Source organism: Narcine bancroftii, chromosome 5, assembly GCF_036971445.1.
Source record: "Narcine bancroftii isolate sNarBan1 chromosome 5, sNarBan1.hap1, whole genome shotgun sequence".
In the NCBI taxonomy this organism is placed as follows: domain Eukaryota; kingdom Metazoa; phylum Chordata; class Chondrichthyes; order Torpediniformes; family Narcinidae; genus Narcine; species Narcine bancroftii.
The window spans coordinates 225,439,209-225,462,168 of NC_091473.1; the positions used below are offsets into that span (position 1 = coordinate 225,439,209).

Below are 22,960 nucleotides of genomic sequence, written 5' to 3' on the forward strand. Positions count from 1 at the left end.
AGTGAGCTGGAGTGGACACATCCACTTCACTGAATGGCCAATGTCAGGGGTCAATCATTCAACCAGTGGGAAAAGAGATAAGGTGAGAATGAAAGATATAAAATGAAAAAAAGAGATAAAGGTGAGAATAAGAATATATAGAGAGTAATCAATAGAGACAGAAAGACTGAAATTAACCAAATTCCTACATTATAACAACGGGTATGTTACGTTTAGAATAGAAAGCTGCGGGACAAAGATACTAATCACACAATAATCCCATGATGCCAAGTTAATTTAGTGCATCATGTTACAAATGCAGAGGACTGAGCTGGTGGAAGAATTATAATACCAGATTGCTCATTTGCAGACCCATGTTCCTTTGTCCATGGCATCTCATGAAGACAGGAATGTGTACATTTCTGTGATGTTCTTTTTGCATCTTCAGGGTTCCCTTGACCACTCATGCCATTTGAAATTTTTTTTGTCTGGTCACTTTGTTGTAGTGTAGCCCTTGTACAGCGTCCCATAATCTGTAAAAACACAATGCTGGAGAAACTCAGCAAGTCAAACAGTATACTTCATGCAGCCAAGATCAAAATACATAAACAAATATTTTGGGCTTGAGCCCTTCATCAAGGTATGGACACAATGGAGGCAGGGGTGGGGGTGGGCGGGGGGGGGGGAGGCAAGGACACACAGGGAAAGAGCACAATCCCATATACAGGAGGTAATATGTGGATAAGGGAGAGAGGGAGGGTACACCAGAAAATAAAGGGAGGGGGAATGGCTCTGTATATGGAGAGGGAAGAGATGGGAGAGCTGAAGGAAACAAGGCAGAGGGATGGCAAAGCAAGAGGAAGAATGAGGCTAGCAAAATCCGGAGAAGTCGACATCAGTGAAATCCAGCGAGTGAGTGTTCAGACAGAAAATTAGGTGTGGCTCTTCCAACTTACGGAGGGTTTTGGTTTGACAGTACATGAAGCCGTGGGCAAACATGTCAGTGTGGGAGTGGAGAGCAGAATTGGAATGGTTGACTCCTGGGAGATCTCTGTCATTGATGTGGACAGAGTGATGGTCTTCAGCTCCATAATCTGTTTCTGTCGAGGGGGAATTATTTACCAAGTTCTTTTCAACTCTTGGCTCTTCTTTAGTTTCTATCAAAGCTTGTTGGCATAATCATCCACATTGTGTGAAATAGCTAAAATTCTTTTCCATTTCCCTTCCTGTCTTGTTTTTGTTCAGAAAGACATACACTCACCGCCGCTTAAAATTTCTTAATTCTAAGTTCAACCTACATGAGATGCTGAATGACATGGAAGAGATAAAAGAATTGAAGATTAATCCTCACAGAGATTTCTACAATGTCAGAAAGGTAAAGCCCCAGCCTCTTTCTCCTGCTGTATGCTAGTACGCACTCTGCTTTTCCTGGGTCATACTGACCAGGTCTGCGTGAGCTTCTCAGCCTCACTCATCAGTTCATGCACCACTTGTCATCCAGGACAACTGATCCACTCAATGCTTTCAGATCATTTCTTCCCAGCCCCATCCTTCCAGGTGAGACAGCAATTTCCCTTGTACTTTTGCAATTTGATATAGCTCTTTTGGCAAAATGCTCGGGAAACAATATGGAGAATGGTTGGCCTCGTTGAAAAACCTGAAGTTCTCTGGCAGTACAATTCACCATTCTACACTCACTCCATCTTCTGTGGCTCTGTTCTATTGTAGTTCAATACACGTTGAACAAATAGCACCTCAACTCTGACAAGGCATATCAGTCTTCCAGGCTCAACATTGAGTTCAACATTTCAACATGAACATTTCCCAGCATTTCCTGTTTTTATTTCAGATTTCAACAATCTGCAGAAATTTCCTTCGAGTAATTTCAGGTAATGATTCCGATTCTCCTATTGTTATGTTCTCCATAGTGGCCTTTGTTTCTCACCCCCACCACTCTACCTTACCTTGTACCATTGACTTCCCTGTTATTAATCCATCCTTTTGTGCCATGATGGGTCTTCACTTTGTCATCTCCTCTTCCTCTGGATCGGAAAACCATAGTCCTTCACTTTGTAAGGTTTTAATGAAAGTCTCCAGCATTGTCAGCATCTGTAATATTTTGATGTTGTTCATATTAATATTAACAATAAATGGTCTGCCACTTTGTTGTGACATATCTCAAAATATCACATACCCATTCATCTACTCAGCACATGTTCTCTGGAGAATTGCAAGGTGTCCAATTACAAGCCTCAGCCTCCAGTACTCTTTAGATCTTAAAAATCTAAAGGATTTGAAGTGCAACATTGGTAACACTGAAATCTTCTGGTTAACCTCATCATTTGTCTATCTCCTTTGAAATAGCACACCACAAACATTCAGCGGATCCAGTTAATAGTTTTCGATCAATGACACTTCCCATCAACAGAAAATTAGAAATCAAACCTGTTTTAGTTTGTGGAGAAGTGGGCGGGGGGTGGGGGGGGGGAAGGTGGTTGGAGCAGGGATGGTTAGTGTTGGACAGGAAAAAGGGAATGTCTGTGAGAGAGTGGAGACCAAGAGACACAGTCACACAAGTGGGCAGGAGGAGGAGGATATATATATAGGCTTATTAATCACAACTGCCCAGATGGTGACATAGAATGAAAATAGAGAATAAATCAACATGAGAACTTCAAGGTGCAAAACAGTAAAAGAGTACAGACACTGGATATCTGAAATAGAAATGTAAACGTGCTGAAAATGCTCACCAGATGAGACATCTATGGAGGGAGAAGCAGAGTTAAGACTACAGGTTGATGACTGAGCCAGTTCCAATTCAAACTTGGAGAGGCTGGTTATCTAAAGCAATTACTTCGATCCTAAGGCTTGACGTACTGTATCTTGGGACTTAATAATGAACTCGACTCTTACCGATCTCAGCCTTTCTAGTTTGTATTGGAATCGACTAGTCATCAATCTGTAACATTCTCTCCCTGCATGGGCTGCAAAATCTATAGGATATTCCCACTGATTTTATTTCAAAATTTCAGTATCTGCAATGTTTTGTATCTCATTGTTTGTATTTTCTCTTATTCTCTATTACACGCAATTACAAGTTTTCAAAATATTTGAAATAAAAGGGGGAATTATGATAGACAACTTCAAACTGAGCAGAAAGATAGAACACTACTATACAGGCCTTTGTCTCTCAATGTGCAGACCCACATAATCCTTAAAAGATACCATGTAACCCTCTATTTTTGTTCCATCCATGTGTCTGTCTAAGAGTCTCTTAAGTGCCCCTAATGTTTCATCCTCCACCACCATCCCTGGCAAGGCATTCCAGGCATCCACAACTCTCTGTGTAATTTAAAAAAAACCCCTCACCCCTGATGTCTCCCCTAAACTTCCCTCCCTTCACTTTGTACTCATGCCCTCTGGTGTTTGCTATTCCTGCCCTGGGAAAAAGGCACTGGCTGTCCACCCTATCATCATCTTGTAGATCTCTATTAAGTCTCCTCTCATCCTTCACGCTCCAAAGAGAAAAGTCGCAGTTCTGCTAACCTTGGCTCATGAGACTTGTTTTCTAAACCAGGCAACATCCTGGTAAATCTCCTCTGCACCCTCTCCACAGCTCCCACATCCTTCCTATAATATAGTGACCAGAACTGAACATAATACTTTGTGTAATCGCACACTTTGTAGAGTTGCAACATGACCTTGCAACTCTTGAACTTAATCCCCCTATTAATAAAGCCCACCATCCCATAAGCCTTCTTAACTATTCTATAAACCTGCATGGTGACCTTGAGAGATGTATGGATTTGGACCCCAAGGTCCCTCAGTTCATCCACACTCTTAAGTAACCCTTCTGATTTGTCCTTCCTCACACATCCGGATTCAACTCCATCTGCCACATTTCTGCCCTATTCTGCATCCTGTCTATTTCCTTATGTAACCTACGGCAACCTTCAGCACCATCCACAACTCCTACATCCTTCATATCATCCACGAACTTACTGACCCATCCTTTCACCTCTTCATCTAGGACATTAATCATATCCCATTACAACACAGAAACATGGTAGTTTGGTCCTCCTAGTCCATGCTGAACACCTTCTCTCATCTAGTCCCATTGACTCGCACCCAACCCATAACCTTCCATAGACCAGTCCAACTTTTCCTCAAATATTAAGATTGAGCCCGTATCTACCACTTTGGCCAAAAGCTCATTCCACACTCCTACTACCCTCTGAGTGAAGAAATTCCCCCTCATGAAACCCCCTCTTCAATCTCAATCCATGTCCTCTTGTTTGGATCTTCCCCACTCTCACCAGAAAAAGCTTATCTACATTTACTCTATCTTTCCCCTCATGATTTTAAATACCTCTATCAAATCACCCGTCAATCTTATAGACTCCAAGGAATAACGTCCTAGTCTGTATGTTTTCCTTGACCTCACTACGTTTTCCTCACTTAACCTGACTAAATTTTCATTTCCTTAGTGAACACTGAAGAATAAAATCATTTAAAATTTCCCCCATCTCCTCTGACTCCTCACAGAGTCTACCCCTCTAATCCTCAAGAGGCTAAATTGTATCCCTCACTATTCTTTTACTTTTAATGTACCTAGAGAAACCCTTTGGATTTAGTTTTAGTTTGCCTGCCAAAGCAGCCTCACATCTCCTTTTCACCTTTCTAATATCTAAGATTTTTTCCCACTCTTCATATTCCTCAAGTTCCTCTTTTATTCCCTGCTGTGTATACCTAATGTACACATCCCTCTTCCTCCAAACCAAATTCCCAATATCCCTTGAAATCCCTTTATTTTCTAACCTTCCATTTATCTGTTGCATCCTTCCCAGAAGGAATTCTTTTGCATCTCCTCAAAATGAGCCTTGTTGGGGGGCATGGCAAGATGGCGTAAAGGCAAGACATGTATTCCACGTTCTCCCAGCTGGAACATTAAACGCCCGACTTTAAGTTGTTTAAAATTAGTTAAAAATAATATTTTTAATTTTTTACACATATTACTATGGCAACTAATGTAAAAAAAAATCTAAGGTTCAACTTCAAAAGAAATTGCCAATTAAAAGTACGGAAGAATTGAGGTCTACCTTTATAGTGGAATCCTCGGAGCCAATTTCAGCGATTCCTAAGGCCCAGAGGACCCCAGCCCGGCCGATTTTGACATGGGTGCCAACCTTGCTCCCGCAAGATGGCGCCGGCACCTTGGTGAGTTCAGTCGCTGCCGATCCGCGTGCACGTGAAGCCGTGCGCACGGATGATACGGTCGACAGGGAGACCCGCGGCCCCACGATCTTGGCGGATGGCCTGGGGACGCGTGGAATAGCATCGGAAGATGCTCCGATGCGCACCGTGGTTTTGCCCAGCCTGCGTGGTGTGGCGGGTCCGGGAGCTCCTTGATGAGGTGTGGGCTGCGGGGGAGCCCGAACACCGGCGCCCCGAAGAGGTCGGAGTGCTGGTGTTGGGTGTCCAGACCTGCAGCCTCACTGCCAAGGCATCCACACCGACAGAAAAAGAGGACTTAATTACCTTTGCAGAATACATCCAGCAGGGGGAGCCAGCAACCTATGAAGGTAAACCTCAAAAAGTGGAATTGGAACCTGGAATGGATTCAGTATTTTCAGTTCTGGAAGGGATTGCCTATCAGATGGGTAATATGTCAAAACAAATATCAGATCAAATGAATCAAGGATTTAGGGAGGTGAAAATGAAGATGCATATTTTATGTGAAAAAATGTCAAATATGAAGCAAGATATGAATGTAGTCAAAAGTGACATTAATAGATATATAAAATCTTGATACTGTACAAGAAAATTTCAAGAAAATTGAGACAGCGTTTTCTGAGTGTTAAAGTCAAGTGGAGCGTAATAGAGAAAAAATAGAACAAGTGGAAGGATCTTTTGTAGATTGGGGAATTCAAAAAAGAGACTTATTGAAGAAGATTGATTCTTTGGAAAATCAGAGTCGGAGAAATGATGTGAAGATAGTTGGTCTTCCAGAAGATATTGAAGGCTCTGATTCTATAAAATTCTTTAAACACTGGATCCCAGAAGTTTTGGGTAAAGAGTTCTTTCCAGAAGGTTTGGAGTTAGATAGGGCTCATAGAGCTCTGAGAAGAAAACTGCTTCCAGGACAACTGCCGAGAGCAGTTTTGATTTGTTGTTTAAAATACCAGGATAGAGAAATGATTTTACGTATGGCAGTACAAAAGGCAGGACAAAACCAATCCCCATTAATGGTCAAAATAACAGAGTGTTCTTTTATGCTGATTTGAGTCAGGAAGTTATTTGTAGACGGCGAGAATTCAATACAGCTAAAGATGTTCTGTGGCGAAAAGGTTATAAGTTCACTTTTCATTATCCTGCAATTTTGAAGGGTTTTTATGGAAATTTTCAATCTCAGTTTTTTGAAAATGATCATGATGCCCTAGTCTTTCCGAACTCCCTGCTGGAATTGAGAAGAAATGGTCGTTCTCCGCCTTTGTCTCCTAAAAGGAGATTAAATGGAAATGGAAATGGCAGTAGAAATGGGAAGAATCGAAAAAATGGAAAGAAAGAAGAAATACAGAATCCTCTTGATATCGAAGATCCGGAGCAATCGTTGGGTTTAGAGTTACTGGGTTGAAGATATGGACTATAGTCATATGTGTTTATCTACACAATAAGTATGTATCCTGCTGGGGGGGGGGGGGGGTGGATGACACCAAAAACTTTGCAAGTCATCTGCCACCAGTGGGTTTTCCACACCCAGTCTTTAGGGTAATACTGCCTTTGGGTGGTTTTTTAAATTTTTGTTTTGATTTTTTTAAGAGGGGTTTTTTCCTCCTTTTATTTATTTTATTTTTGAAGGATTATAAAGGGGAGCATTATTTTATAGAGTTTAATTTTTTAGTGTGTGTATTTACTAATAGTTAAAGTTGTGTCTAAATTGAACTTCGCAACTTTTAATGTTCAGGGGTTAAATAATGCAATAAAGAGAAAGAGAGTATTGGTGTATATAAAAAAAGATGAAAATTGATATTGCTTTTTTACAAGAAACACATTTAACTGAGAAATAACATTTGAAATTGAAAAGAGACTGAGTTGGTCAAGTTTTTTTATTCTTCTTTTAATTCTAAAGGAAAAGGAGTAGCGATTTTAATTCATAAGAATTTAGCATTTGAATTGGTATCTACTGAAGGGAATGCTGGTAGAGTTTTAAGAGTGAATTGTAAATTTTTTGCGGAATTTTGGACACTGCTTAATTTATAAGCACCCAATACAGATGATGAGTGGTTTATTTCAGAAGCTTTTTCCTTGTTAAATCAGACTAATGAGAATATTTTAGTGGGTGGTGATTGGATCCTTTATTAGATAGAAATCCAAAGAGTATAAGGAAGTCAAAGATGGCAATACAACTTAATGCGTTAAATGAAAGATTTAAATTTGGTAGATATTTGGAGAAAAGTTAATCCTACAGAGAAAGATTTTTCTTTTTATTCTTCAAGGCATGACTCGTTTTCCAGAATTGATTTATTTTTGGTATCAGCACATCTTCAGGATAGGGTATTTCAAACTGAATATAAAAGTAGAGTTATATCAGATCATTCATTATTATTTTTCTCTTGTGAAAGTTTGGAGATGGTACATTCGACGTATAGATGGAGGTTTAATGCAATGTTATTGAAAAAAACAGAGTTTGTTACCTTTGTTAAAGAGCATATTTCTTTATTTTTGACTGAAAATGTTAATTCTGTAAAGAGTCATTTTGTAGTATGGGATGTTTTAAAAGCTTATTTGAGGGGACAGATCATTAGCTATTCTACGAAAGTTAAGAAACAATATATGGCAGAAAGTTTACAGTTGGAAAATCAGATTGCTGAACTAGAGAAAGATTTTCAGAAAGATACAGCAGAAGATAAAAAAAAGTCGTATTACCGAAGTTAAAATTACGCTATAATACTTTACAAACTTACCAGTTTGAGTGCTAAATTAATAGATATAAACAATGTTATTATGAGTTGGGGGAAAGGGCTCACAAGGTACTTGCCTGGCAATTGAAAGCTGAATAGGTGTCTCGGACTATTTAACACTGTTAAGAAGAATTCAATAATAACCTATAAGCCTCAGGAAATTAATGAACAGTTTTATTAATTTTATCAAAAATTATATACTTCTGAGGGGAAACAGGATAATAGTTCTATTGATTCTTACTTATCTAAATTAACGTTGCCAGTACTAGATGAGAAACATATTCAGGAGTTGGAATCTCCATTTATGGATTTTGAAATCAAGGAAGCTATTCAGAAAATGCTTAATGATAAGTCCCCAGGAGATTATGGGTTTCCTATGGAATTCTATAAACTTTTTAATGACAAATTTTCTAATATATTTGGGGAAGTGTTAATCAAGTTACTGAAGATCAGAAGTTACCAGAAATGTGTTTGAGTGCTTTAATAACTGTTATCCAAAAGAAAGACAGAGATCCTTTACAGGTATCTTCATAGAGACCTATTTCTTTATTGAATGGAGATTATAAAATTATGGCGAAAGTATTAGCTAACAGACTTGCTAAATATTTACCTAAATTAGTACATATTGATCAAACAGGTTTTATTAAGAATAGAAATGCCTCAGATAATATACTTTGATTGATCAATGCATATTGGTGGCAACCTAATCATCCTATGGTAGTTGCACTAGATGCTGAAAAAGCTTTTGATACGGTTGAATGGGATTTTTTATTTAACATATTAGAGAAATTTAAATTTGGCCCTTTCTTTATTGGTTGGGTTAAGGCCTTATATATTAATCCGATTGCTAGGGTGGTGACAAATGAATAACATCTTTATCTTTTAAATTGACTCGATCAACTCGTCAGGGCTGCCCATTGTCGCCAGCCCTATTTGCATTGGCTATAGAACTGTTAGCACAGGCTATTAGACAAAATTATATTAGAGGAATGAGGATTAAGGATGAAGAATATAAAATTAATCTATTTGCAGACGATGTGTTGATATATTTGATAGAGCCTGAGAGATGGTGAAACAGTTACAGGAGTGTTTATTGAAATTTGGAGAATTGTCAGGATATAAAGTTAACTGGGATAAAAATGAAATTTTGCCAGTTGGAGTAGAAGATTATTCCTATTTAAAAATATTACAAAATTAAGATGGACGAATAAAATCAAATACTTAGGTGTATTTGTGGACAATGACTATCAATTGTCATATCAATTAAATTATGTACCTATATTGAGGCAGATTAAAGCAGACTTAACTAAATGGAAAGATCTCCCATTAACTTTAATTGGACATGTTAATAGTATTAAGATGAATATATTTCCTCGAATTCAATATTTATTTCAATCAATACCTTGTTTGCTTTCAAAGAGTTTTTTTCAGGATTTGAATAAAGCAGTACGAGAGTTTTTGTGGAAAGGTAAATGAGCTCGAGTAGCGTTGCACAAACTTACTTGGAAATATGCATTGGGTGGCTTACAACTGTCACATTTTCAAAATTATTATGAGGCAGCTCAGTTGAAGTTTATTAGTAGACTGATGGATTTGGATCAACCTCCTAGTTGGGCTAAGGTGGAGATATCATGTCCACCTAGAACGAAGATACATGAATTTATATTCTGTTGGAATTTAATTTTATTACAGGAATATGATATGCCAATACTGAAACATTTATTAAAGATTTGGATTTAAAAAAATTAGGGTCAAAAGATAAATTATCAATTTAAACTCCATTATACAATAATCGGCTTATTCCTTTTTCAATGTTCAATGTTTAATAGTTATTTAAAGATTTGGAATTCTAAAGGTATAAAGTCAATACAGGATTGTTTTGTAGAGGGACAATTTCTTTCTTTTATCCATTTGAGAGAATAATTTGAAACACCTTTAAATTCTTGATTTGTGTATTGTCAGCATAGGGCTTTGGTAAAAGATAATTATGGTAGAGAGATGTATTTGCCTACTTTGTCGAAATTTGAATCTTTGACTTCTACTATACCAAAGAAGGGCTATGTTTCAGTTGTGTATAATTTATTACAGGACAATATGGATAAACCAGATTGGGAAAAATCTAAACTTAAATGGGAGACTGATTTAGTGTTTACTTTTCCTGAAGATGATTGGGCGAACATGTGTCAGGAAAATGTAATTAAAATGTAAGATATGGTATGGTCAATTATAATTTTTTACATCAATTGTATTTGACCCCGGAAAAGTTTTTAAAAAAATGGGTTTAGTAATTCGGATTCTTGCTTTAGATGTGGTTTATGTACTGGTACTTTTTTACATGCTGTTTGGACTTGTGTGAAAGTCCAACCATTTTGGCAAGAAATTAAAATAGTTTGGAAAAATTATATAATTTTAAACTACCTTTGGATCCAATGATATTTTTGTTGGGAGATTTGTATTCATTAAGGGGAATGGGTTTGGATAAAGTTCAAATTGCTTTTGTACGTTTGGTGTTATCAGTAGCGCGTAAATGCGTTGCTAGTACTTGGAAAGATGGTGTAGAAATTAATATAATGTGATGGCATAATGAATTGAAAGCTTGTATTGTTATGGAAAAAATTACATATAATCTACATGATAATAATTTTTTTTGTTGATAAGTGGTATCCGTATTTGAATTATATGCAATTGGATATATTTTGAACTGTTATTAACATTTATAATTTTTATATACACATATATTGTGAGGTTTTTCAGTTGGTTGTTTTTCCAGACTCTTTTGTGTAGTCTTCCAAAGGCGCTATTTGCCTTGGCGAGTCTGTTGTCTATCTCATTGTCGATCCTTGCATCTGATGAAATGGTGCAGCCGAGATAGGTAAACTGGTTGACCGTTTTGAGTTTTGTGTGCCCGATGGAGATGTGGGGGGGCTGGTAGTCATGGTGGGGAGCTGGCTGATGGAGGACCTCAGTTTTCTTCAGGCTGACTTCCAGGCCCACACTCCTGTTCGGCTCCGAATCATGGGTCCTCTACCGGCACCACCTACGGCTCCTAGAACGCTTCCACCAGCGTTGTCTCCGCTCCATCCTCAACATCCATTGGAGCGCTCACACCCCTAACGTCGAGGTACTCGAGATGGCAGAGGTCGACAGCATCGAGTCCACGCTGCTGAAGATCCAGCTGTGCTGGATGGGTCACGTCTCCAGAATGGAGGACCATCGCCTTCCCAAGATCGTATTATATGGCGAGCTCTCCACTGGCCACCGTGACAGAGGTGCACCAAAGAAAAGGTACAAGGACTGCCTAAAGAAATCTCTTGGTGCCTGCCACATTGACCACCGCCAGTGGGCTGATAACGCCTCAAACCGTGCATCTTGGCGCCTCACAGTTTGGCGGGCAGCAGCCTCCTTTGAAGAAGACCGCAGAGCCCACCTCACTGACAAAAGGCAAAGGAGGAAAAACCCAACACCCAACCCCAACCAACCAATTTTCCCTTGCAACCGCTGCAATCGTGTCTGCCTGTCCCGCATCGGACTGGTCAGCCACAAACGAGCCTGCAGCTGACGTGGACTTTTTACCCCCTCCATTAATCTTCGTCCGCGAAGCCAAGCCAAAGAAAAGAAGAAAGATACACATATATATAATTTATATTTTTGGCTCCCCTTAAGGGAGCTAGCTGAAGGGGTGGGAGGGGGTAGGGGTTTTAAAAAAATTAAATGTTTGTTGTGTTTTGTTTTTCTTTATATATAAATCTTTGTAAAATTACATTGTTTGAATATTTAGATTGTATGTTATACTTTTTACTTATCTTTTAAATAAAGTTTAAAAAAAAGAGCCTTGTTCCAATCAAGAATCTCAATCTTAGGCCCAGCCCTATCCTTCTCCATAATTAACCCAAAACTAATATATTATGTTCACAAGACCCGAAGTGTTGCCCTATGCAAACCTGTCACCTGACCCATCTCGTTCCCTCATAGGAGATCCAATACCGCCCCCTCTCTAGTCAGTTCTTCAATGTATTGATTTAGAAAACTTACCTGAACACAAACTCCAGACTCCAACCCACCCAGTTCTTTTACAGTCTGGGAGACCCAGTCAATGTGCAGAAAGTTAAAACTTCCTACATTTGCAACCTTAGGTTTACTACACGTATCTGCTCTCTTCTTACATCTGTCACAACACTCTCCCCCCAGGTGGATACTCACATCCATGCAGCAGCCTGCATGAACCAGAAGCATCTCCTGCGCTTTATAAAGAAAACAACTCGGCTGGATTCAGATCGCATTGTCTGGAGAAGCAAACAAGAGAAGCTCACTCTGAAAGAACTTTTCACCAAGTTGAAATTGAATGCCTATGACCTAACAGTCGATTCCTTGGATGTGCACGCTGTAAGTATTTGATTATCTTTAAGTGGAACATGAGATTATCTTCTTCCAATTTGTGCGTGGCCTCTCTGTAGCAGTAACCAGGGCCAAGGACAGACAGGTTGTTCTGGGAGTGGGAATGAGAGTGAAATGACGTGCAACTAGTGATGCACTATCAATAATTCCAACGGCTAGAAGGTATCTGACTGATAGGCTTTTATTATCGTAAACAGAAGGAACATCTCGTGCTGCTGACTCGAGACCGTTCTGGGAGAGGGGTTATGGCGTTGCCATCTTTATTAGGGAAATCAAGGGGGAGGAGCCACGGGTACAATCAGCAAGGGGCAGGCCAGTTTTGCATATACAAACAGTATTAACAATGGTTCCATCACAACCAGAAACTCGAGATGGCTTTTGTGTTCGAGCACATGTGCTCTACAAAACTGTTGTCTCACCTATGCTTGGTTTCACCCGTGTAAAGGAGGCCACATCGCAAGAACCAAAAGCAGTCGACCAGGTTGGAAGAGGTGCATTGGAACCTCTCTCTGACCTGGTAGATGTGTGAAGTTCCCTGGATGGTAGTAATGAAAGAACAGGCATTGTACCTCCTTTGGTAGCAGCCATAGGCCCAGGGCATGGGGAGGAGTGGATGCAGGGATGAGCGTACCACAGAATCACAAAGAAAGAAGCCCCTGTGAAAAGCAGAAATGGGAGGTGGTGGACATGACTGGTGATGGGATCCCTTCTTCTTGTGCATATTACATTTTCAAGCTTTAGATGATCCTACCACACACACACACACACACACACACACACACGTCCATTTAGTTTTCTCTCCTTTGTTCAACCCTCCCACCCCATCCCCACATCTGAATTGAAGTCCACTAACTTTTGACTGAAAGCTAGAAATGAAAGAAGCAAAAGCGAGGAGAACTAATTGGGTCAGGGAGCACCTTAGGAGGTCTGCACACAACCTCATAGAGGTTGGAAATGTGGTTTACAAACACAAGAGATTGCAGGTGCTAGAGTCTGGAACAAAGCCCATCCTGCTGCAGCAAGTCAACGTGTCAAGTAGCATCTTCTGGGTGGGGGCAATGGAATTTGGGTCGAAGACTCCTTTCCCCACCCACCTTCCCCTGCATGGAGATGATACTGCTCAACTTACTAAATCCATTCAGTAGATTGATTTTTACTTGAACTTCAAAGATCTTCCAATTGGATTGGAAAATTGAGAATTTTGATTAAAATAGGTACACCCCTTGTGATTGACCAAGTTGCGAGTACATTATATTGTTTAAACATGACTGGAAATTATGAATCTCCAAGGAGTTTAGGTCGAATGCGAAGAATTATATTTAAAAAAATCAAATAATGGACCGATCAGTGGGTGAATTAAACAGATTGAGATCTCTGAGGGTAAGGTAGGTTCTTGTTAAGTCCCAGAGCTCTAAATAGGACAGGTGATGTACACATAACAACTGTTTATACAACATTCGGCTGACATTCAGATTTGACAGCTAGATTTTGGGCTGGAGTTGTTTTTAGGACCAGACTTGGGAGAACTACATATAAACTCTTCTTATCAGCCAAATAAATAGTAAATATCTGATGCAGTCAACGAATGGCCAATAAATATTTGTTTTACAAATGACATTCGCATTCCAAGAATAGATTATTAAAAATGCAAGCATAAGTAGATGGCATGGTTAAAATTAAATTTAAACTTTTATTTACAACCAAGTAGAAGCCATTGAATCCAGTGCTGCCCATTTACACCCAATTGACCTACAACCTTGTACCTTTTGGTATGTGGGAGTAAACCGTAGCACCCAGAGGAAACCCACACAGGCCACAGGGAGAACATGCAAGCTTCTTACAGACAGTGCCATATTCGAACCTGGATAACACTGGGACTACAATAGTGTTGCACTAACCGTCCCACCCACAGGTACAGAGCAGTGGTTCTTAACCATTTTCTTTTCACTGACATATCATGTTAAGTAATCCCAATGCCATCGGTGCTCTCTGATTAGTAAGGGATTGCTTAAGGTGGAATGTGAGTGGGAAGGGAAGGTTGAGAATCACTGCTCCAGACCCAATTGTTACTGAAATATTTTGCTTGAGAAAAATTATCATTAGCCCATTTCCTTTGGAGTTATGAAACCATGCACATAACAAGTCAATTAGGTACGATTAAAAGAGTGGTTTTCAAACATTTTCTTTCTACCCACATTCCACCTTAAGCAATCCCTTTCTAATCACAGAGCGCCTATGGCATAGGGAATACTTAAAAAGTGGTATGTGAGTGGAAGGAAAAGGATTGGTGTAGTGGCTAGCTATTACAGAGCTAGCGACCCGGGTTTGAATCTCCTGCTCTCAGTAATTTGTACCCTCTCCCCCTCTGATTACGTGGGTTTCTTCCGGATGCTCCGGTTTCGTCCGTCGTTCCAGAAATGTACAGGGTTAGTGGGTAATTAGTCACATGAGTATTGGGATTCATGGCCTCATGGGCCAGAAGGGCCCATTTTCATGCTGTATCTCTAAATTAAAATAAAGTTGGATGCAGTGCAGAGGCCAACCAGCCTGAAATTATATTCATTCAGGGTCGCCAGACTTTCCAGCGTTTTGATAAGTTCAATGCCAAGTACAACCCAATGGGTGCCAGTGAGCTCCGTGATGTTTACCTGAAGACAGAGAATGCCATAGATGGAGAATACTTTGCTCATGTCATCAAGGTATGTGGCCTCTTATTTGGTTTATTTCCAGGAAGGGATCCCATTCTTTACGCAGTCCTGCTTAACTATCAATCTGCAAACTGCCCAGTTTGTTCCATGACCTAAATCCCTTATTGTTAAAGCCTTCCAGTTCCCCAGCCCTGCTTTTGTGCAACCTGCATCCCCTTCTCCCATTCTGGCCTTGTGTACTGTTTATCTCCACTGCTTTTCTCCCCTTTCATCCTCCCTAATACCAGACTCTGAATCCCTCCCTTCAACACTTCCTCTCTCTGCATTTTCTTTCTGATGATCCACCTTCTTGATCTGGTGTACAGTCAACCCCTTCCAACCTCCTCTTCCTTGACGAGGCATCCATGGGTAATGTCTCTTGAGGTGTTCTTTATTGGATGGAATGCACTGCATGTTGTTTGCAAGTTGACATGTACAAGAGGCAGTATCTTAAGAAAGCAGCCTCTATCCTCAAGGACGCTCACCCCTCAGGCCATGTACACTGCTACCACTGGGAAGGAGGAACAGGAGCCTAAAGACGAGCCCTCAGCAGCACAAGGACAGCTTCTTCCCCGCTGCCATCAGATTCCTGAACCGACAATGAATCTATGGACACTAACTCACTTTTTCTCTCTTTTTGTACTAGTTATTTTTTAAAAATCTTGATGGAATTGTAATTTACAGTAATCTTACATCGTGTTCTACGCAATATAGCTACTGCAAAACAATAAATTTTGTGACACATGTTCATCAACCTGATTCTGATTCTGAGCTCCGTCTATGGGATAACCTTATCACTTCTGACTACTGTAATAACTACTGGATTGTTTATGAATAATATTCCACTGCTTGGCTCTTAAATGTGCCAACAAAACAAACTGCTGGAGGAACTTGACAAGGTGTGTCAATCTGAGGTGGAATAACCGATATAATTCCACAGATTCGGTGGAACCCCTTTCTGTACCACATCTACATGTCCTTTCGTTTGTTAAATCCTAATTGGTTCTAAATCCTTCTGATGTGTCTACTGAGTTAAGTTTCCCTCCATTGTCCTCAACTTTTACTCCCTGCAGTGAAGTAGCTGTGTTTAAATGTGGAAATGTGGTTTACAAACCAAACTCAAGTCGTCCATAGGCCAGCATGCATTAAATAACTTAACCTGACTACCCAATGCAAATTGATGGTGGAATTTAACAGCATTGTCAGTGATACTAACAAAGCCTCTATTGTGCGGTAGGAGGTGGCGTCGGATTTCGAAGATGCCAAGTATCAGTATGCAGAACCACGTTTGTCCATTTATGGGCGGTCGCCAGATGAGTGGTCGAAGTTGGCCACGTGGTTCATCAAGCACAGGGTCTACTCTCCCCACATGAAGTGGATGATTCAGATCCCCAGGATCTAGTAAGTTGGGAGTTGGATAAGACCTATACGAGGGATTGGATGGGTCCAAATATGGATGGGTTCTCTGTATCTGAAAGGAAATGTAAAAAGGATTAAAAACCAGTAGGCGCTATGAGGTAGAGATATGAGAGTCTTGGCCGACCTCTGAATTTGTTTCCTGTTCGCCACTGAGCCATAATGGTAGGGCAGAATCTAAGTGTTGGGCTTTTTGATTCATTCACTGTGACAAGTGCATTAGCCCAAAGGCAGCCCCATTGACTCCACCAAGCATCACTGTACTTTGAATGTAATGTGCATCTTATTATGAAGGGAGAAAAGTGCAAACAGAATAATTTGGCAGGAAATGTCATGGGAGAGGCATCCCACTTCCCTGGGAAATACAAACGTTGAAAATTAGGAAGATCCAGGATTCATCGGTGGGATTAAGGAAGGTAGCAGTCCAGTCCAGATATATCACAGTGTGGTACAGGAACTGCTCTGCCCAAGATCACAAAATCCTGCAAGGAGAGGTGAATGCAGCTCAGGCCATCAATCAAATAACCTCCCCTCTATCAACTACATCTATACCTCCTGCATCGAGAAAGCTGTTGATTTTTGGGACATGCCCCATCTTGCTCACACTCTCCCACCCTTTCCCTAACCCCTTCTCTTGGGTAGAAGATATATGAGCATGAACAGCCAGAGTCAAGGACAGTTTCTTTCATGCTGTTATCGGACTCTTAAATGGACCCCTCACTGTCAAAGATATTGCCCCTGCAATGTTTAACTGTACTTTTCTCTTATCTGCACTTCATCCAAATTACATTAAATCCCACTCTTTATTGACTTCAAGCGATATTACATCTGACCAAATCTCCTCTGGTTAATGGCGAAACCTTCCCACTCTCATTCACCCCAGCTATCCATCCCTGATCCTTGTCATTGGACCTCACGAGCTATGGAATATCAGCAGCATGGCATCCATTCAGTTAGTGTGCCCTCTAGATCATTATCCACTGCCAGTTAATCCACCCCTTCAGTGCTGTAGGAGAGAGAGGTTTCCCTCATCCATATTAATTCTTAATCATTCTGATTTCGCTATTTTGTCCTGGTCCCCAATAGATTGTACAAGCGAACCTCTCTTATGGCTTCCTTGTATGCTCTCCATGTCTTTAGATATACTTGGGTTTCAGACACGTGCTCATCTGGTCTTATTTGTGTCTGATTACATTTTTCCTTCTATTTTATTTTTAAGCGATATCTTCAGGGCTCAAAACGTCATCCCGCACTTTGGAAAAATGCTTGGAAACATCTTCCTACCCATCTTCGAAGCCACAGTGAACCCTCAGGATAACATCAAGCTCAGCATTTTCCTCCGTCATGTGAGTAGTGATGTCAGGATGTCTACTGTCCAGTGAGATCGTTCTCCCCTTTGTATGGGTTCTGTGGCATCACCAATAATTCAATTGGGTGGGGTCAGTGGCGTAAAATGGTGGAGACCAAGCTGGCAACCACTTGTTCACCTCAATGGAAGCAAAAATAGGAGATGTAAAAATAGCGATGTAATTTTCCATCTCCATGACATTAACATTGGCTTCTCGAGTTTCTGCTAGCCTATTCTCTGTTCTCCCTCCCTTCCCTTTCCCTTTGTCTTCTTTCCTCCAGCTCTCTAACCCCCCCCTTCCCTCTCCATTCACAGAACCGTTCCTCCTCCGCCTGCTTGCTGGTGTGCCCTCCCTCCCTTACCCACCTATGTGCTCCTGCCCTTCCCCTTCCCACTTTTCTGTTCGAACACCTGCCTACATTTTTTCATACCTTGATGAGGGGCTCAAGCCCAAAACATTGGTTATGTATCTTTATCTTTGCTACATAAAGTGCACTGTTTGACCTGCTGAGTTTCTCCAGCGTTGTGTTTTTACTTGATGTAAAAATGGCTACCAATCACTTACTACCAGATCATCATGACTGTATTAAACCACAAAAGTCTGCAGACACCGTGAGTGAAGTAAAAATACAACACTGGAGAAGCTCAACAGGTCAAACAGTGGGACTTTATACAGCAAAGATGAAGATACAGAACCAGCATTTCAGACTTGAGCCCTTCAAACAAAATGTAGGCAGTCGCCTGAATAAAATGTGGAGTGGGGGGGCGCGGGGGGAGGAGGGAGCACAGTCCTACAGGCAGGAGGTAATAGGTGGATAAGGGAGGGAGGGCACACCAGCAACAAGAAGAGGGGGGGATGGCTCTGCGAATGGAGAGAAAAGGGGTGGAAAGAAGACAGGGATGAAGAAGAGGGAGTGAATAAAATACCTGCATTGCCAAGAGGTGTCCTACATGGGATGCCTTTCCTTCTGTTGTTCATGATCTTGTGGCCCCATAAGAACCAAAAAGTTTTATTAGCACTGAATAGCCTGAATATCCCTGAGATTGTCTGATCTTGGAAGCAAAGCAAAGTCAGGCCTGGTCAGTACTTAGAGGGGAGACTGCCCAGGATCATCAGGTGCTGCAGGTTTCTGTGAAGACCGCTGGACAAAGTGGCGACTCTCTGTTTGCCTTGCGGTGGACAAACGTTAAAAAAAAATGTCATGTATGTTCCATTCTAAATGTAGCATTACATGACAATAATGGAACTTTTACCCTTTACTGCCTCCGTTTAATTTTTCCCCTTCTAATCAATGATCATTCATCTTCACAACCGCCTGATAATTAGATGTAATAAAAACTGAATATGTTGATAATGCTTAGTCATGTTGGGTAGCATCGATAGGGATAGTAACAGGGATCAGTATTCTGTGTCAAAAACCCTGCTTCAGAATTAACGCCTGTGACTTGTTTTTAAAAAAAAATTATTCTTCACACTATGAACCATACTGGCCAAAATACACACAATATATACAGTGAATATATACAGTGTCATTTTCTCCCCCTTTCCCCCCTCCCTTCCCTCCCTCCTTCACCCCCCACTATGGTTGCAAGCATAAAGATTTTTGACAAGAGTGACTTCCACCAGTGAGTGATCAAGACTGGTCTGCTGCTGGGACTCTTGCCCCTGACTCTAAAAGCTGTGTTCAAGTCCTTTTTGCAGCCCTCAAGCGCGAAAGACATGCCAATACCTGTGATGCATTGCAAAGGAAATGCACTGCTCTTGGGTGGAGCTGGTGACATATAAGATAAATGGGACTGTCCTCAGTGTTATCTCTTTCTTTGGCTTGGCTTCGCGGACGAAGATTTATGGAGGGGTAAATATCCACGTCAGCTGCAGGCTCGTTTGTGGCTGACAAGTCCGATGCGGGACAGGCAGACACGGTTGCAGCGGTTGCAGGGGAAATTTGGTTGGTTGGGGTTGGGTGTTATAATCAATATTTATCCCATCTCTATTACAATTATTGCAGTTTTTATTGAACTATTGTTACTATTTGTAGAATTTTTCTGCGTGCAAATTGAATGAGATTAAATCAGAATTATAATGCTTTGAATGTAGAACATTGCCCCCTGATGGAACAATCCCCACCTAATGATCACAGAGGCACACAGACTCTTCTCCATTAAGTATCTCTTCTGAAGGCGATGATTAATTTTATTCCTGTTACCCAACAAGGCATTGAGTTCCAGGTTGTAACTACTCTCTTGGGTTAATGTTCTTACCCCATCCCATGTGCCCTGTTTATATGTTTTCCGAAGTTTTACGTTTCGTGAACTCATGCTCATGGGAACAGCTTCCCTCTGTTTACCTGAGACAAACCAGTCCCAATCTTGTGGACCAAACAACTTCACCTACATTAAACCTTCAGAAAATACTTGGTTGGATAAGCTTGTGAAGGCATTGGAATAATTCAAGGCTCTATTTCTTTCTTTACTTAAAAATAATTTTGGTTGTACATTGAGGAGGTTTGGAGATTACGCGCTCTGTAAGCATAAGGCTTTAATGTAATTGTAGCCTACATAGTCGATCACCGGTTTTTTTTTTGGACAGTAAGTATTATTCTTTTTCTTTATTGATCTAGATCACTGCCTTTGACAGCGTGGATGATGAGTCCAAACACAGTGGACATATGTTCGCCACAAAGAGCCCAAAACCTGAGGAATGGACCATTCCAAAAAACCCTTCCTACTCCTACTATCTCTGCTACATGTATGCTAACATCATGGTTCTCAACAACCTGCGGAGGTAAAGTCCTTTAACCAGCCAAGCATGGCAGTGTGAGTTCATGGAACATGCTGTTCAGATGCACAAAAAGTACTGCGGACAACTCATTGCACCACTGCCCACACCTGCCCATCTCCCTCACCCACCGAACCCTAAAATGCTGAAAACCACATGAGTGGCTCTTTCCCAGTGGAATCTGTAATTCCACAACTCAACCACACCTGGGACAATCTGTCCATCATCCTTCACTCTTCCTCTCTCCACCTATCTCCCACTGACCTCTCCCCATCTCTTCTGTCATACTGTCTGCCCTCCCTCTCCTTACTCAGTCCCGAAGCGGGGTTTTAACCCAAAACATTGACTGTCCACTTGCATGCTTGACCTGATGATTTTTCTCCAGCAGCTTAGTTTCGCTACATTATCTTGTGTCTCCGATTCCACTGTTCCGTTATTTTCTAGCTGGCCTCACACTTTCCATGGTTTGATAACTTGTGCATCTCAAAGACAGCTACATACATTGTAAGTCACAGCAAGTCCTATTCATCTGTCACCCCCCCCCCCCCCCCCATTCTTACTGATTCACAGAACTTTCAACTTGGCAGTGTCTCAATGATAAAATTATTTGGAGTTCAATCTACTACACAGCCCCTTCCTTCCTCCCTCCCTCCCTTCGCTCCCTCCCTTCGCTCCCTCCCTTCGCTCCCTCCCTTCGCTCCCTCCCTTCGCTCCCTCCCTTCGCTCCCTCCCTTCGCTCCCTCCCTTCGCTCCCTCCCTTCGCTCCCTCCCTTCGCTCCCTCCCTTCGCTCCCTCCCTTCGCTCCCTCCCTTCGCTCCCTCCCTTCGCTCCCTCCCTTCGCTCCCTCCCTTCGCTCCCTCCCTTCGCTCCCTCCCTTCGCTCCCTCCCTTCGCTCCCTCCCTTCGCTCCCTCCCTTCGCTCCCTCCCTTCGCTCCCTCCCTTCGCTCCCTCCCTTCGCTCCCTCCCTTCGCTCCCTCCCTTCGCTCCCTCCCTTCGCTCCCTCCCTTCGCTCCCTCCCTTCGCTCCCTCCCTTCGCTCCCTCCCTTCGCTCCCTCCCTTCGCTCCCTCCCTTCGCTCCCTCCCTTCGCTCCCTCCCTTCGCTCCCTCCCTTCGCTCCCTCCCTTCGCTCCCTCCCTTCGCTCCCTCCCTTCGCTCCCTCCCTTTTCTCCCTCCTTTCGCTCCCTCCCTTCGCTCCCTTCCTCCCTCACACAACAGTTGCAGGTTGAAAATTGAATATACAGTATCTTTCATTGAAACTAGTTTGATAACATGGCCTTGACAAAGCAAGACACTGCACCCGAACTCTGAAAATTTTTACATTATGTCACAGTCCATCAGATGAATTTTACACTAAGTGCTGCATATGTCAGGATCCCATCCTTTGCAAATGTTCAATAAATTTGAGTTCCTCTTGAGGGCGAGGCAATTAAAAGGAATAGCTAAAATCGTTGAGCCTTATCTCTCTGTATCTTTCAGAGAAAGAGGGTTAAACACCTTCATGTTTCGGCCCCACTGTGGAGAGGCAGGAGCTGTGACGCACCTTCTGGCAGCATTCATGACTGCAGATAACATCTCGCATGGACTTAACCTGAAAAAGGTCAGTGTGCAGACAGAAGGGGGATTTGGGGAGGGAGAGAATAACCTCATTCTTAACAGCTGGTGCAATCACTCACTTGAAAGGCAGGCTCTCCATTCATGAAATTGCTAATGAGGGAATGTTTGGGAAGTAACCCATAGAAAACCTGAGGGTGGTAAATTGTTCAAAATACTCATGGTAGTTGCAAGGTCAGTCCAGTGGTGGAGCTGATGATATAATTCTGCAATACTTGGAATTCCTGCTTCCATGCCCCAGAGTAATGGAAGATTGGAGGCCAAGTCTTAGAAGGTGTGTGCAGATCTTTGGAAGCCTCATGGAGGACTTTGAGGAGAATTCCCAGTTGGGCGTCCCTGTAAGCAATTCCAGTAAGGGGCTCAGAATGTTACTAGCAGGCCCTTCTACCACTGGTAACTAGATAACCAACATAAGAGTCCAGCAGAGGGTTGGAGTCAAATTTTGGAAGTCCATGGGGAGAGGGTGAGAGAGAGAGAGATTCTCAATACAAAGTAGACTTTTGAAGCATGGGAAATCTAGAAAAGAGAGGATATTAAAAGAGGAGTTTATGGTCGTTTGGTAAACCCTGCAAATATCTACGGATGTGTGGTGGAATGTGTGCTGACTGGCTGCATTACGGTTTGGTATGCGGACACCAATAGAGCTCGCAAAAGATAGCCCAGGGCATCACAGGTAAAATCTCTCCCCACCATCGAGAAGATCTACAGGGAACTCTGCCGTCGAAGAGCAGCAATAATCATCAAGGATCCACAGTACCCAGCGCATGCACTGTTCTCACGGCTG

General features: G+C 41.7%; 1 protein-coding gene across 1 annotated transcript in view; it reads left to right on the forward strand.

Moving 5' to 3' along the window:
• ampd1 (adenosine monophosphate deaminase 1 (isoform M)) overlaps positions 1 to 22,960 on the forward strand; it is a 45,141-nt gene that overhangs the window by 11,584 nt on the left and 10,597 nt on the right. Inside the window, exons 6-12 of the mRNA XM_069936439.1 lie at positions 1,225 to 1,354; positions 12,129 to 12,323; positions 14,903 to 15,034; positions 16,260 to 16,423; positions 17,658 to 17,784; positions 20,408 to 20,571; positions 22,042 to 22,162. Of these exons, the coding sequence (XP_069792540.1) occupies positions 1,225 to 1,354; positions 12,129 to 12,323; positions 14,903 to 15,034; positions 16,260 to 16,423; positions 17,658 to 17,784; positions 20,408 to 20,571; positions 22,042 to 22,162 (1,033 nt within the window). The remainder of the gene's footprint in view (positions 1 to 1,224; positions 1,355 to 12,128; positions 12,324 to 14,902; positions 15,035 to 16,259; positions 16,424 to 17,657; positions 17,785 to 20,407; positions 20,572 to 22,041; positions 22,163 to 22,960) is intronic.